This window comes from Poecile atricapillus, chromosome 3 (genome assembly GCF_030490865.1).
Source record: "Poecile atricapillus isolate bPoeAtr1 chromosome 3, bPoeAtr1.hap1, whole genome shotgun sequence".
NCBI lineage: Eukaryota > Metazoa > Chordata > Aves > Passeriformes > Paridae > Poecile > Poecile atricapillus.
The window spans coordinates 80,970,692-80,987,301 of record NC_081251.1 but is presented as its reverse complement, the minus strand read 5'-3'; the positions used below and the strand labels follow the sequence as shown (position 1 = coordinate 80,987,301).

The window sequence follows — 16,610 nt, the reverse complement described above, 5'->3', positions numbered from 1 at the left end:
CGTTGAGTATCCGGCCGAATCAAAGAGAAAAGAGATTGATCCGTGAGGCAGATAGCGGGTGACAGGCGAGCGCTAAGCCATGGCCAGGTGTTCGAAATACAAATCACTTGTCGGTAGAATTGCCTTGTTAAAGTCTTGGGCCCGATAGGCTTCAGTAATCTCAGGCCTAAGGAAAGGTTAATAATGCCGGGTGAGAAGGATAGACAACTGATAGTGGACACAGAGACATCCAGCAGAACCCCCAAGATACGGAAGAAGCTGATAAAGCAAACTCTGCTTCGACTGGGTAATTTATGGCAGGGGCAGATTGTTACCACTGACTCATGGCCACGGACCCTAGAAAACCACCTACCCAAAAGAAGAGAAAGACTGAGCGTGTTGACTGATTGGCATGAGAAGGAAGGCAAGCATTAACTAATTAACTAATAGAAGGTGGAAGACTGATTAATAAGGGAACTATGTCACTTGCAGCCAATGAACACTAAGCCTGCTAAATTGTTTAAATAGTAAAAGCTTTTGATAGTTGGTGTGCTTGATCTGTGGAATACATTGGAGCACTCAGGTTTGTGCAATTCTGAAATAAATAATCAGTGTGTCTCCCAAGTGTAAGGAAAATTAATCCACAATGCCAGAGGTTTATGTCCAAAAAGGAGACAATGGACTCCTGTAACGTTATTAGAATAAAGACCATGGGCATTTCCCATGAGGTCTCTCAAACTGTTGGGGGATGCAGCCCCCTTTTTATTGTAATTTTCTGACTGCATCTCCCTCTTCCTTTTTCCTATTGGCTGAGGTACTTGGAAGATACAGACTTCCCCAAATCGCTTTATGCTCCCTTCTAATATACATCCCCCCTTTGGTTATATAAATGAAAGAAAATCCTATTAATTATTCTATTAAGTCTTTGTTCTTTTTCTCTAGGATCAGGAATTTAACGTGGCCTTGGCTGAGCAACAGTCTGTGTTGATAGTAACATTTTTCTAGAATAAGGGTTTCTTCTGTTACTTCCATATCTGTAAGTTCCTAGTCCTATCTACAAGCAGATCTACATGGTCTATTTGTAAAGACACATTCAGCTTACTATTTTCATTTTAATTGTCTTCTATTATTCATATTGCTCTTAACTCATATTATGGGACTGACTATTGCCAAAATAAAAGCTCTTCAGATTTTCCTTAATAAGGACCTTTTTCTTTGTAAGATGCTTTTTTTGCCCCTCTGCTAGTGTTTTGTAAGATTAGGTACAGTATTTTTGCTGCTCATTCTTACGGGGTGATTAATTTTCCAATTCTCTTTTCCCTGGTGGCTGCCTTTGCATGTATTGCTCGTACTCAGTGCGATTTCTTAGTAAAGTAATTCCTGCTTTGAGGATTTTAAGTGAACAGGATCAGTCCAAGGTGCAGAAGCTTAGGGTTGTTGGAGAAAACATGGAAGAAAAGGAATTCACTACATTGTCATTGTAGCAGTTGCGGCTCTAACCAGAGAGGGTCCTAGGTCAGGGTCTCATTTAGCATATAGAATTTGCATTGGTTGGCAAGTTCTGAGCTGGAAAGAAGTAGTATTAGTAGTGTATTTAGGGGCTTAGAAAGTATGCCTGTATTGTTTAGGGTGAATTTATAGCAGCTGTGAGACAGATCACTGAACTGTAAGAGGCCAAATAAAAATAGGAAGGACCAGGTACAAAATGTGAAATACGCATTTTTGTTTTAAGGAGCCCATAATCCCTTTGGGTCCAGAGTTCTGCTGGACCCTACACAGAGGTTGTTTGTCATATCTTGGCACTGGCTTTTATTTCTCACAGAGTTGGGAAGAGTTCAGGTGTGGAGACATAATATGGGTTGTCACTGAGGTTTAGTAAGTCAGTAATCCTCTCCTGCTCAGGGCAGAGGATGAGTAGAGAGAGAGAGAAAAAAAAAAAAAAGATCTCACATTGTTAAGGTTGGACAGTTGGTGATAGCTCAGCAGGGGAATATTTTACTCAAGACCACTGCCAGTTGTTCAGTAGGAAAGGAGGTACACAGCTCCCCATGGTTTGCTGAGGAATGCAGCACCTTGTCACCTGGTAGGCACTCTGGTGGAAAAGCCTGTATGGAAGATTTCACAGAAGAAATGGGAGAGAAGAAATGGGAAAGCAGGGGGGAGAGAAGATGATGCTTTGTGCAGTGCAGCATGGTTTCAATCTTCAGGTAAATATTTTGTCTTTTTTCGCATTTGGATATTCACTTCTACAGTTTAAAACCGTGTTAAATAGATTTTGTGCCCTAATGTCCTATAGCTTGCAAACCATGTTGAAAAAAGGCAAGACTAGAGTAAAAAGAATGAAAAGGAAAGATTACCTGCCCCAGTTTGAAACTAGAAATTGCTGGGCTCTCTCTTGCCCCTTGATGAGACACTGGGACCCACCAAATCATAGTGTCACCAGGCAGAAATAAAAATGTCCTTACAGGTCTCTTTCCTTCTTGAGCCAAGGGGCCCTGATGTCTGGCTTCCTCTTCCAGCTTCTTCAGTGTTTTCCATGCTGGGCTCAAACTCTTTGGCATTTGCCATACTTAGATGGTCATGAACATGTGAAGGAATTTGCATTGAGGCCATTCAAAAGCTTTGCTTCTTAAAGCAGTAATATTACAGCTTTCATTCCTTTTACTTGTTAAGTATTATGAAGGTTAAATTACAGCAAATTCTCGCTGTACTAAAGGTTTTCCCCAGCTCAGGTGTATGTAGTAGAGAGAGAAACTGATGCAAAGGACTTGATGAAGTAGGGATTAAAGACAGTGGATCTTCAGGAATCAGTAGTTCCTAGGGATGGCTCATATGGTTGAGAAACCAGTAAGGAATTTAGAGATTGGGAATTTTAGGCTTATCAATTGCAGCTTTTTGTTAAAATAAAATTTGCTTTTGTGCTTATCTTGGCAGATGTGGGCATGGATTTGTACGTAAATGGGAGAGTGATATAAATGATATCCATCATACAATGTCTTATATAAAAGCATGATGTTAGGTGGTATATAAATTACAAATGTATTATAAGACATTGTGTAATGTGTGTTACATATACATTACTGTATAAATGAAATGTATCAGCTGCTTTCACTCAAGCATCTGATGCCCTTTATGTAAGGGTGGGATTTATTCCTTTCTGGGAATAACTTTCTGCAAAGCATGAGCTGTTTGCGCTGTGTTTTCCATGTTAGTGCATCTGGCAGCTGGATTCACTTGGGACTCACCGCAGGAGGCAGTGATAACTCCACAGCTCCATTGCGGGGGGCCCGTGGGAAGCCTTCCAAGCACTTCCCCACAGGGACACGGGGAGGGTGCTGTGGGTCGAGGTGAGTGCACTCTTCCCTTGCTCTGTCCTGCCAGCAATTGGCAGAGCAGCACTGGGGCAAACGGGAGTCGTGGCAGCCTTGGGGAAGCTGACTCTGCGGCACAGGTCCAGGAACTGGCCACAGGCTCATGCTGGAATGGAATGCAGTATGGGGGAGGCTTTACTGCAAGATGACTTCCAAAGGGTAAGGGATAGGGAGGGATGCAGGTGTCTGGGGGAACAGCTCTTCTAGCACTTGTTCTGGCACGTGCATTACTGACACAGCTACAGGCACAGCTGAGGACTTGCACTGGCAGTGACTTTGAATAGGTGACTCCCCTTCACCTTTGACCTAGGACAGCAGTGAGAGGCAGACGCTTCCCTCAGCAGAATGAGCGGAGCTTCTTGCTAATTCCTTCCTTCTCCTACTCAGAATCTTCCCATGTGTCTCTCTGTAAAAGACAGGAAAGCTCCCATAATTTCCTATCACTTGACTATGTTATGAATATATGAAAAAAATATTAAGTGCATTGTTGAGTCAGTTCTGCCTCCAGTTATTAGTGAGTCAGGAAGGTCACAGTTACAACAACACAGTTGTTGAGGATCTCATTAGTGGAAAACATTACTTTGTCAATAATTATTTGAGTGCATTGGTGTTATTATTTGATGACTATTATGCTGAATTAAGCTTTGTAATGAGAAGGCTCTGACGTCTTATTTAATCCTCTGACATGTTTTATTTTGTTCTCTGGGTTTCTTGGTGCAGGTATGAAATGGCTTATCTAGATTTTAAACAATTTGATATTTACACCTGTCCAGGGTATACATGTAAGCACAGAATGAATTTTATTAAATGTGGAGATCCAGGTAAATATCAGGTTAGTGAAAGCAAATTGCCAAGCCATTTAAAACTCTTTTTTTCTCTCTCCTGCACTCCTGCACAAAAGTTATTAAAATGAAGTAATGAAGCAAGTAAAGCTATTTCTCCTGAGATAGGAAAGAAGATAATTTTTGATGACTAATGCCTTCTAATTAAGGGCTCTTTCACACAGGCAACTCTTACAAATCATTGCTGCACCTGTGTAAAAAAACATGTTCTCTCTTCTGGTTCTGTTTAATTCTGAAGAGGATAAAATAGATTCCATTTCTAAGCATTTTGATAACACATCTGAATTATAATTGCCTCCCCAATTCTATTTTCAAGGAAGAAGGTACAGTTGGTTTTTTTATTTTTCCAAGAACAAGCGTCATCTCTCTGACAGTATCAGTGTGCAAGACTAACTCTGGGGCCATATCCTGTTTTTGTACCCAAGCAAGTGGCACTGAGGGAAAACAACTTGGAGACAGTGGGAGTCTCATGATACTTTGGCTCTCTTAGCACCCCCTAAAATTTACAGTAGCCTCAGGGGTGTTGGAGTTGACACAAGCAAGGACATATGTAGAGCTGTTGCAGTGGTCTGAAATTGCTGGAGTGTCACGATTTCCTTTTTTATGCAACTCTTTTCTATGCACAGTCACGACGGGAATGAATGTGGCAGCAGTGTCTCTGGGATATTGGCTGTCTCCTTGCAAAGAGTCATGGGGTTCAAACACCAGTGTTTCTGGTACTTGGTCACTGAACAGTGGCAGATACTTAGCACTTCCAAGATGCACTACAGAGGAAACAAATAATTGGTTAAGGGATAGAAATTTTTTCAAGGTATTATTGTTATTTTTTCCTGCATAAGGCAGGAAAAAATAAAACGTATCTGGCAAAAATATTTAATGTGTCTAATGGGTTTCAGAAGTGTTTGTGCTTCTCTTAAGGTTATAGTCTCTTAAGGATTTCAAGAAAATTATTGAGAAATGGGAGATGATTTTAACAGCTGTGGTTTTCTAAAGGAGTTTTTCCTGACAGGAGGTTGGCAAATGGTTCTTTGCTATTTCCCAGGTCCCAGGTAGTTATGGGATAGTATTCATGACAGTATTATAGTCTTTCCAGTTACTTCTTTCTACACTTTCTTCATGACATAAACAAATCTTAGAAGTAGTGATAAGGTCCTTATTATGATTATGTTATAATTTTGTTCTGCATGTCTTTAATAATAAAATATTTTATAGCTCCCAGTATGTCGCTGGTTGCAAAATGTTTGGTTATACTCTAACATTGGTTGCCAGGGTAAATGAGCGATCTAAAGTTGTTGACCTCTTTCTCCCACTCCAGATAGTGTTGTTTTGAAACCCTAAAGATACAGCTGTTTCATTTTGCCATTTCCATAACAATATGCCAAGTGTCCCCAGTTACAGCTCCAGGGATGAGTTCTTTTCAGGATTCATGATAGATCTGCACTTTTACAGATACTGATTGTATCTGAAAAAGCAACAGAAAAAAATATTTTACAAACAACTCAGTGGGGCCAGTGGGAAAACAGCTCTGCCATAATTAATTTCCTGATGGCCTTATGTCATGATAAAGGAGGCAGCTGAATGCCAGAAGGGGAGAATGTCCAAAAGATGCTTTGCTTCTGGGTGTTTGCTCTTCCAGCAAAGGTTGAGGGAATTGCATGGCAGCTGGACAATGGCATTGGGTCAACATTTTGCCACTTAGTGTTGGAGGAAATCCTGCAGGTTCAAAGTATTAATGAAATGGAAGTTTGTTTCTTTACTGTTTCTCCACGTTAGGCCAAATCCCTCATTAACAACCCATATTTTAGATTTAGGCTGATGTCAGGCTTTGTCCGTTAAAAGATGTTTACGTGACAGTATAGTCACAGAAGGGAAGCACACAGTGAGATTCATGTTTATGTGCGGAGACTTTTTACCTATAAAAGTTCAGAGGAAGCCTCTGTCATTGTCTTGTACATACAGTACCACAGAAAGGACAGGCTGTTCTTTTTGTCTGTATTCAGGTAACCAACAGGCAACAGAAGGCAATTCTTCAGTTGTACAGAACAAAGTACCCAGTTAGAAAGAAAGGTCACACCAATGCTTTCTTCTCTTCTTTAGTCAGCTGGGATCCTGTTTTGATCCTGCAGTCACCTGGAACAAACATGTTGGAGATAAGAGTTCTGTGATCATAGTATATGAAGACGTGAAAGGGGTAAAGCAGATGCTGTTTACTGACAGCCAAGCCACATCTGAGCCCATTCCTTGGAATCTGCTGAAATTAAGAGGAAATGGTACAGGTTTCTGAAAGAGCAAAATCAAGTTGATTTTAGCAACGGGTTGAGTCTGGCTCGACAGAAGCAGAGCTCTAGAAAACAGAAATGCAACGCAAGAAAACAGTGAATGAAGTTAGTAGATGATGGTGATGCACATCCCAAGTGGGTAACTCCCTTTTTTAGAGGAGCATATTGCGCATCTCGCTTTTGCTGTACTGCTTTCAGAACCTGCCGGTGTAAAGCAGATAGCTGCATCCTTTGGATTCTCACCAACAGCTGAGCAGATCCAGGCCATTGCAGGAAGGCACACTTTTCAGCCAGTGAGTGTTAAAGCTCAGGAGACTTGTGGTGCTGTTGGCTTGATTCTTTTCCATAAAGGTAAATTCGTTTGTGTTTTGCCAGAGCAGTGAATGGTAGCTCTTTGTCTCGGGCAGACAGGAATTTGGATCAATAGATGGTTAATATTTATGTATCATTTTCAAGGCTGGCTGTTGTTTAAGAAACAGCAGTTGCACTTCAGAAATCTCAATTGATTTTACCCCAAGAGCCAGTACCATTCAGTAAAGCCCAGTATAATATGATTAGCCGAAGTGCCCTACAAGTAGTGCACCTGCTATTGTGGTGTGTACTAAGCATCAACTAAAATAAACAAGAGTTTTATCTTGGCTTCTGTGACTACTGGGGATGGCCAGTAGATGGAGTGCCTCCACAGATCTTTCTTGGGTTTTCTAAATAACTCTCAGGATTGTGTATGGATCACAGTCAACTCACAGAATCCAGATGCTCTACAGACTGATCGACGTTTTTTAGCCATGGATCAGGCTAGAATCTCAGACAACCCCCTGCTGTGGGCTCTCCAAAATCTAGATTAAAAGTGGACTGCAGCTTAGAGCAGTGCCTGGTTGCAACAAAGCTCTTGCAGTTAAAAGCCACACTTTTTTGTTTTCTGGGCTGGTGTCACAGCTGCTGGTCACCTTTTCTAGTCTTCTACAGCTGTACAAAGTGTATGCCAGCGCTATGAGGGCAGACCAGTAACTTCCCGTGGTTGCTTTATGTTCACATTCTATTGAAGACATCAAGCATAATGTAAATGTGTGTATTCTTCTGTCAGATATTTTTGACATATGATAAGAGAGAAAAATTAGTCTTTTGTTTTAAATTATACTCTTTGGTTGTTAGTCAAGGGTAATAATTTCCTTTGTATTCAAGGTGTTTTTGGAGACTGGAAGAATGTTTTCACTGAAGCTCAGAACCAGAAATTGGTTACCAAATTCACAGTGCCTAGAAGTAGCTAAGTTGGGAGTGAGGTTGAATATGATGTGTATTGCAAGGCCTGAACATCCTTTGCAGAAAAAACCCAGTAATGTTCAGGCTGTTTTTCATTCACTTTTATGAAATAAAACAGAAACCAGGACAACATCCAGTTTAAAAATTTTGAATATCTGTGCAATTTGCAAAACTGTTTCTGCTGTTATTAATTATTAATTAACTGTTATTTATACCAGCAGTCCTTGCTTATGCAGTTAGTATCACTGAAGGGCACTGGGCACTCTTGAACAACCTGTAGAGCTGTGGCCTCCTGTGGTTTTAACACTGATTTTCAGCTTTGATTTCTTGTTTCTGGTAGAATCCTGTATGGAATATATATGCTGTAATTCAACCTGCTGAAATCATTGGAAATATATTCAGTAGGTTGGAAGTGATTTCCCAAGAGGTGTTTTAAAGCAATCACGAAATGTCATTTTGATTCTTAGTTTCTAAGTTTGTGGGATTAATATATAATTTTAATTTCTATGTTCATAGAAGTTTCAGAAAGTCTTGTAGCTGCATTTTGCTCCTTTATGTGTGCTGATCAATGTAAAAAAAAAAGTAAAGGAACTCAGTGGTGAAAACTTTCTCTCCCTTTCAGCAACTTTGGTTTTCTTTCCTTTGATAGTTTGAGATCACTGGAAATGGAGCCTTGCCTAGGTTGTCTGTGTTTACCTGGTTTTGCTTGGGTTGCTGTATGATTAAGAGACAAACATAATGATCTTAGAGCCAGGATGTGGACTTTTCCTGGATGTCTGTCTGAGAGCTTTGAGCTGGTGCTGTCCAGAGCAGAATGACTGTACTTTGGTGGAGCCAGAAGACCAATGTGCACAAGATGGTATAACACTGAATGGCCTTATAAGAGGGTCTCAGTTTTCCCTTAAGAGACTGGTTAAGCACCAGTCTTTGGCAGCTGCTGTCTGTTTTTCTCACCAGAGACATTTCTTTATCTCTGAAGAAAAGGATTCCCAGGGAAAAAGTGCTCAGAGAAAGAATATGTGGATAATGGGCACACAGTTGCTAATTTAGCCAGTACAGAAGTTCTCATAGTTTTTCAGCTTCTGTCTGATAAATAATTGCTTGTGGTAGATGTACACAACAAACTCCCAGCCATTCAATGCCAAGGAGAATCCCCTTCTAAAAGTCTGCCAGTGACAGGGGAATGATTAAGACAGCTTAATGTCAGTGCACAGTTAGGAGCATCTTGTCATTTTGTAATCAGGTCTCCACAAAATTTTGTTTATCTGTCTTTCCTAACATATTACCCTTTATTTTTCTTCTCCTGTTCTAGCCATGTTTACTGCAGCAATGACACCTGTGCACTGCTCACTGATGGTGCAAAGCTCTCCAGCTGTTTGTCCTTTAGGCTGACTAGCTAAGATGCCAGTTTCCTGAAGACTGGTATTCACATGGTGGGAAGAGAGGACGAATGCAGGTGTGAATTTTCTTTCAAAATGAAATGCTGTAATAATGGTAATATAAAATAAGTAAACCAAAAGTGAGGTACCAGCGAGGACAGAATGCAAAATAGAAATCACAGAATCAAGCCATATCAGGATGAAATGGGTTAATACCAAACAAACGAAAGTTTCTGATCACTAAAATGATCTTAAACAAGTCTGAGGTTCCCTATAACCTTTAGGTAGGCACTGGAAAAAGCAGCAGCATTCAGTGGCTATTTGCTGCAGTTGTACCTGCTGCAGCAGTGGGTCAAGATCACCGCTAAGCAATTAATAAAAGTCAGTTCAAAAAGCTTTGGTCAAGGATGATGTTGAAGCAGGAGCACTACTTCCTGTTAAAATAGGTCGCCTGAATTACTCATAGATCAGTAGCAGCTAGCCTGTGCACTTGAAGTTCAGTGAAGTATTCCAAAACAGTTCAAGAGGAAATCCTGTCTCAAGATGCTAAATAGGCTGCTCTTTAACATATTCTTAAAAATAGACCTTTTGACCAGCAGTTTTATTTAAAATGAAGCTGTTTATCTGTCTGAGGGAATATTTTATAGGTGATGTTCTAGAATTCCTTCTGTCTGATCTGCACATTCTTGCCAGGGCATATTCACATACTTAGTAATTGCCAGCTAGTGATGGACATTAAAGAATGAATATAAGATTTGTGAGTGTGAGGGTCAACTGATTTTTTTAGCAGCTTTCCGTGTGCTACAGGTTCAGTTCTGTTAAGAATGATGTGGCGGGCAACAAAGAAGAAAGCTAGACCTAATATCACTGTAGAAAGGGAGAATTTGTACCTTCATCAAGCACTTTAGCACATTCAGGATGAAAAAGAACTGTGAGATGCTTTGAGATGGTGGCATTATCCACCCGGTCAAATCCAGTAGCTCACAAAGATTGCGGCTATTGACAGCAGCTAAACCAAACAGTAAAATGAAGTTCCTCATTGTGGAAACTCACCATATATGCTTTCCATCATAAATGCAGAAAGCAATATTGCATGTTTATTTTCCATTTCTATATGTTATACTCTATATATTTTAGCTTCTATGTTTTTTATTATGGTACTCAGCAGTAAAACTTTGAATGGTATTTTTGACACACAACATTTAAGGAATATGTTGGATAATTTACCTGCTAAATAAGAGAGTGTTTTCCAGTCTTTGACCACAGTTTTGATATCACCTTTTTTCTGTATTTGTAATCTGCTTCACACTTACCATTTTCCAGCAGTTGTAGGTATTTATGATGCCTACATTTATGGTAACTGGTAAATGATGTTCTATTAGTACTTCTGTTACCTCAATTTTCCTTATGAGCTATTCAGTAAAGATCATAAGGCAGGAAAGTATAACTCAATGCTATTGAAAAAGAAAAATTGGAGGTCTGGTCTTGGAAAAGAATAAATGTATCCTTTCTGTGCAGAAGATAATTCTCTTGTGTGTGTTCAAGGTGTCAATAATCCAGCCAAGAAGGAGAAGGATTCTGATGTTGAATTATAATAAAAGTAAAATGGGATCAAAGTAGACAGAGCTGAGCTTGATTTTCTCATTTGCAAAATGTGAGCATTTCATATTGCAGCATTATGCAGTACATAATAAATTGGAATTACATTAATTGGAAATACATTAATTGGAAAGATAATTAATGTTGAATTACAATAGAAGTGCTGTAAAAGCACAGGGCACATATGACATCTACAGGAACATCAAATAATTTTTCTGAGGCTGGGCTGTTATAAAGGGTGCCAAATGGATTTATAATGAAGAGGCACATGAAATACAGCAATCACAATCTTTTTGTGACAACAGATGCCTGGACTTCTAATATGTTGGTTTTTTGTTTTTTTTGTTAAAGTCCAAACATTGATCTGAATATTGGCTGAAGGACCTTTGGTGGGGATTAGCACCTTCTGTTTTACTTGTAACACCCTGCAGAGCTTGGCAGTGTACACTGGAAGTGTCAAAATGAGAGTGGTTAGTGATTGTTACAGATGTTAATATTGTCAGGATTGATGTAGAGGAGAGAAACAAAGAACAGCAACATTCTGAATGAGAGCACGCTGTATCAGTGCTGTGTCTGAGGGCATTGCTAGAGCACTCTGGTAAAATGTCATTTATGTTTGGTTGTTTATGGTCTTAGGTACAATTGTCCTGTATTGCTATTGCATTTTGCAATGCATGTCATTGGATATATGAAATATTATTATACTTCATATATTGGATATATGAAGTCTTATTAGCCAATAAGATACTCTGGTTTTATCTGATTTAAATGTTTTTCATATGATTATTTGGCTTCTGTAAAAACTTTATGGCTTGAGGAAGACAGAAAATTAGTCTTTGACTTTGTTCAAAATGTGAGGCAGTCAGGAACAGTCAGGAAATGAAAGGAAGCTGGTATCCTGGGAGGCTTGTGTACTTGTGAATAATTTAAGTTTATTGACATATGCTTGTGGGGTCTCCAGTGAGTTCCCTGCTGTTTTATATTTTACAAGCCAGTAAAGCCATTTTCATTGCTAGAATACTCATTAGCATTGCCCCAGCAGGTAAATAACTCATAGTTGCATTATTGTGTATTTCTGATATATCCGTAGGCAATGTATTTATAGTCAGGGGAAAAAAATGAAATACTAATCTTCGGCATTAGACATACATCCCAATGAATGTTTAAAAAGCCAAAAAAACCAACAAACAACCAAAAATAGAACACTTATAATCTTCTGTCTTTCTCATTTATTTCTCACAGACAGCTATTGGAACAACTTCTGCAGATGTGGTGAGACCTTATGGAGGTTGGGCTTCTGTGCACCTCGATCCCTGCAAAACCAGGTGGGTGTGCCTGGCGATGTCGTGCCAGGTGTGAGCCCAGGGCCCTCACCATGCTGACAGGAGGCTGCAGTGGGAAACCCCCACTCCCCTTGCCTTGGGAGCAGTGGGAAAACCTCATGGCTGCCACAGCCCAGTGCCTTGGGGCTCTCCTGCTGCCTGAAGCTTTTTCTCTTGGGCTGTCTGGTGCTACATAGCTGGATTTTAAAGGGGAGAGAAGTTGTTCTCCATGTTTGAAAAATGCAGCTTAGCTCTTGCAGCTAGGGCAAACACAGCTGGGAGTCTATTTCCCTCCTGGTGACCGAGGGTGCCAGCCTGCCTGGGGGGAGCAATGGTCACTTGGTGGTGAAAAGCACAGTAGGTTCCCTTTTTTGTCTGAATCCCAAACTCCTGGGGGTTTTTCTAGCAGTAAAACCTGACTGTGTTCTTGCCAGAGAGAGAAAAAACATGGCATGGGGGCATGTGGGGGAACAGGACAACATAAAAACAAGAGGGTACAGAGCGAGATCAGCTCTAAAGGGTGTAGGTGTTTGATGAGTGTGTTCCCCATATGGCTGGAGATCATAATTTGGAGCAGAAAGCCTCAGGAAAGCCACCTGCACAGTGGTGCCAGTGGGAAGTGGCTGTGCCCTCCGGAATCTCAGCAGAACAACAAATGTGTCAGAGTGCCGGGGTTTGCTCAGGTCCTTGTTGTACGCAAAGCACAGTATTCATGGTCAGGAGTAAACAGGGCTGTAAAGAATCTTCTGTTCTTAGCAAGTCCAAATGTCTCTGTGGCACTTAGTTGCTTTTGCAAGCCATTTTGTGCCTCTCCAGCCCTCATTTTAACTCAGCAGTCTGAAGCATAAGAGACAGATATTGTATTTTATACATGGGTGATTTCACAATTTCTGGACAGTTTCTGGTCAGGCCCTCCAGGTCCCTCTTGTGTTGCCTTTTTCACTGTCCATGTTTTGAATTGTTTATGATTTGAGGGCCATACAAGTGCTTTGTCCACAAATTAATTGTTTGCTGGAAGCCCAGGGGCACCGAAAGAGAAGAAAAATGCGTCAATATAGAAAGATGACTATGTAATGAGTAGAGTCATTATTAAATGCTGTAAATATAAAGCTGTTTGCTGGCATGGCAGACCCTCCAGAATAGCAATAACAGAAATAGCCCGAGTTTGCTTCAAAAGGAAAACTGTTCAAAGCATGAAATCATTGAGAATCAGAGGAAAAGACAATCCATAGCTCAGGTACAGCTATGCTGTAGTCTTTCAGAAGGTGTGGAGGCTTCCAGGACTGAATCTTGCTTGCTCCCTCTGTAACCCGCTTATGGTAGCATATCTCTCCCTGGCAGGTCCCACTGCACCCCACCTCTGCCCTGCTGCCCTCTGAAGCAGTGCCAGGCATAGTGTCTCGGGTACAGGAGCTACTGAGATGTTACAGTAGTTTTATGGTGACCCTAGAGAGACAAAAGGAGCTTGAAAAGAAGCACACTGAGTGTTTGCTGAGTGGTTTGCACATAGACATGAACAAGCTAGCCAGGTAGGAGTCAGCTCCATTCTGGGAGTCATGATTGCTGCAGTTCCGAGGACCCACATCAGCAAGGGCCAGCCTTTCTGAGCGACAATGATGCTCAGCAGTGTAACCCAGAGGAAAGCAGAGTCCCACAGCATGGATGCAATAGGTGTGAGTATCTAACTTGCCAGCTCTAAGCCGATTTGTGAAATGTCAGTGTCACCTGAGGTGAACAGGGTGAGTAAATGCATGGCATCATGGAGCTGCTCATGGGTGTGCATGGGACAGTGGCTGCAATATTGGTGCACTGGAAGAGTGAAGCAGTGAATGAGTTTATTTGGGAATGGTCTGGAAAACGGCACTTGTTATTTGCACATTAAATATTGATACCTGCACTCGCTAATCTTTTTAATGCCAAACTGAGTGTAATTTTATTGTGTTCTGGGCTGATTATATAAAAATCACTTTCTTTTAGAAATAGTTGTTTAGAATTAAATGCCATGTTATATTGTTGGGGTTCACAGACTTTTGCTAACTTATATGATCACAACAGTTAGTTGGCATTTAATTATATGTGTAGTTAATCCGAAGCAATGCAACGTTTTATAAGGATAATTGGTAAGTTGTCATGTAGGTGGTTTCTCTAAATGGCTTCATAGCATTTAGAAGGACAAAAGAAATTTCACATAAATAATAGGTTATTAGAAATAAATGGGTATGCAATTATTCATAGTATCAGAAGTGGACAATTAAGCTTACAATGGAATTTTCTGTATGCTACAGCTATGGTATTTACATCAAATAACCTCTGAAATTCGTAGTTGGCTTTGTTTCCCATGTTGAATGCCTTGTGTAATTATTAAACAGTTTCCTTTTGAAGAAATCCATTATGTTAATTATGTTAATTCTGATGCTGTGAATAATTTGCCATGTATTCAGTAAAATTGATTTGAGTTTTGGCCCCTTAAATATGAGTGAACCATCTTATGGGGATATGTGCTTGATGTTTCTGGGGCCATCTTTTTCTAATTTTTGCATAAGAGTGTCATACAATTAATGCTCTATTTAGGAGCTAATTTGAAGCTGGGGAGCAAGTTTGGAGATTTTTCTTTGGAGAGCATAGCTGGATGATGGGGATTGTTACAGCAAAAAAACCCTTATTTTTTCCTTCTGTGTACCATAAATGTTACCTGAAATTAAATAGAAGAAGAGAGCAATGCCACATTCTGTTCTCAGATAAATACTCTCCTTAGAATAGACTGCAGCTGTAACACTGGCATCAGTCTATTGGGGATGAGTTTGACCTCTAAAGTGCTCTCCCCTGGATACTGGAAAATGCTCCAAGTCTCTTTCTATTGAGGGGAACAGGAGGGAATTAACATTGTGCTGGTTGTTTTGTGCCATGTGAACACAGTTGGGTTGCTGAAGGGCTGGCACTGATTTAGTCAGTAAGTGCTCGTTTTGTTCCATCTGTTTGATTACCAGGTTCGGTCAAGAGTAGTACATGAAAAGACCTATCAAAATGCCCTTCAGCAAAACATGGCATGATCCTGCCCTGCGAATGTCAGATTACTATTTGTATTGTGACAACCCGTTTCTCTGTGCAGATGAAAAAGTTTATTATATTTTTGCAGCATTACAGGAGAGAGATGTTGAATTATGGGGAAAATCCTGAGGGACAGCAAAGTCTCTCTAGTTGTATGTAATTTCATCAGTTCTACTCTCAAGGCAATAATTCTGAGAATGAAGCCATCGACATCTAGGTACTGGCAGTGGTTACAGGATATGAGGAACATACTGAACTTTTTGTTTTGCACTTTACACTGCTTTCCTTAAAATACAATCTCAGCTTCCACCAGGTAGATCCCCAGGGGATTTCACTGTGACAAGGCCCTGAGGTCAGACATTGATGCGTACCCCTTTTTGCTCTTCCCCACCTCACAAAAAGAAAAAGCAGCAGAGACTGGTCCTTTCTCTTTGCTTAACCAAAGTGATGATGCCAGTGTCCCCTTCTTTTGTTTATAGACTGACCATATGGTGAGATCTTACTCCCGACTTTAATTTCTTCTGCAGATGGAGGAATTAAACCTGTGTCTCCCAAGGCAGAACAAAAGTGCCAAGTTGTGGACTCCTGTGATAAAAAGAGGCTACTCTCCCGTAGAAACTACTTCACAGTCAAAATTAGTTGGGCAAGACAGAGACTGTGACTGACTGGGCCACCATACATGCTATTGGCCAATGGGAGCTGAGGGGCTACACTTGAGAAGGAGGGAGGGAGCTCACTGCTCCCTTGCTGTCTTGCAGTGGTACATTCATTAATCACTGAACTCTGCATTGTGCTGTATTTTGAGTGGAAATTGCTGCTGCTGTGCCTTATATGGACAGTAATCCTATGGCTGCGTGTTAGGCAGGCATGTGAGATCAGAGGTCCTCAGGGAGGCTGGGAAATGTCCATCTGCTGATTCTGTCATGGGAGAATGAAAATACATGGACATATAGGCATGAAAACAATATGATTCTCAGGTCAAGTGGAAATTTCTGCTCGCAGAGTAACATTCATCTGGGCAGATTCCTTTGCCTGTCTTACACTTGCTGGATATGAGAGCAGTGGCTCATTTCCATAATTTCCATCATTTCCATGTATCTCAGTATAAGGAACAGGACTGCTGGGAAATAAATGTAAAGAAAGGAGTCTGGAGAAATTTGAAAAAAAGCAATTTCTGACAGATGAATGGTAAATTCATTAAATTGTAATGGTAAATTAGGATTGCTAAAAAATTCTGTACAACCCAGTTGAACAATTCTGGTAGGACCTCTTTGTCCCATCTGGTAGGACCTCTTTGTCCCATCTGTAGCTTTTAACCTCTGTTGTATCCTAATCCATGTCTGATGATATCCCTTCTGGCATGTGCAAGAAAGCACAGCATGGCTTTTGTGACTGCTTTGTGCCACCTGCTCTGTGCCTGTGTGGACACACCTAAAGCAGCAGCACAGAAAATATAGGAAAATCGTAGACTCTTAGAACCATGGAATTGTAGAATGTTTGGGTTGGAAGGGACCTTGAAGATATTTAGTTC

At 40.6% G+C, this 16,610-nt stretch overlaps 1 protein-coding gene and 1 long non-coding RNA gene across 2 annotated transcripts; both read left to right on the top strand.

Moving 5' to 3' along the window:
* The first annotated feature begins 183 nt into the window (after positions 1 to 183).
* Positions 184 to 7,739, top strand: SULT6B1 (sulfotransferase family 6B member 1). Its single transcript, XM_058835721.1, is given in 9 exon segments — positions 184 to 286; positions 3,192 to 3,326; positions 4,071 to 4,142; positions 4,145 to 4,182; positions 4,431 to 4,520; positions 5,508 to 5,629; positions 6,290 to 6,383; positions 6,633 to 6,822; positions 7,654 to 7,739. Coding segments are annotated over 9 exon segments (930 nt in total).
* A 1,396-nt stretch (positions 7,740 to 9,135) lies between these two features.
* Positions 9,136 to 16,196, top strand: LOC131578347 (uncharacterized). The gene is made up of 3 exons (XR_009277451.1): positions 9,136 to 9,187; positions 11,952 to 12,034; positions 15,607 to 16,196. It is a non-coding gene; the product is annotated as an uncharacterized LOC131578347 (long non-coding RNA).
* Positions 16,197 to 16,610: the final 414 nt, after the last annotated feature.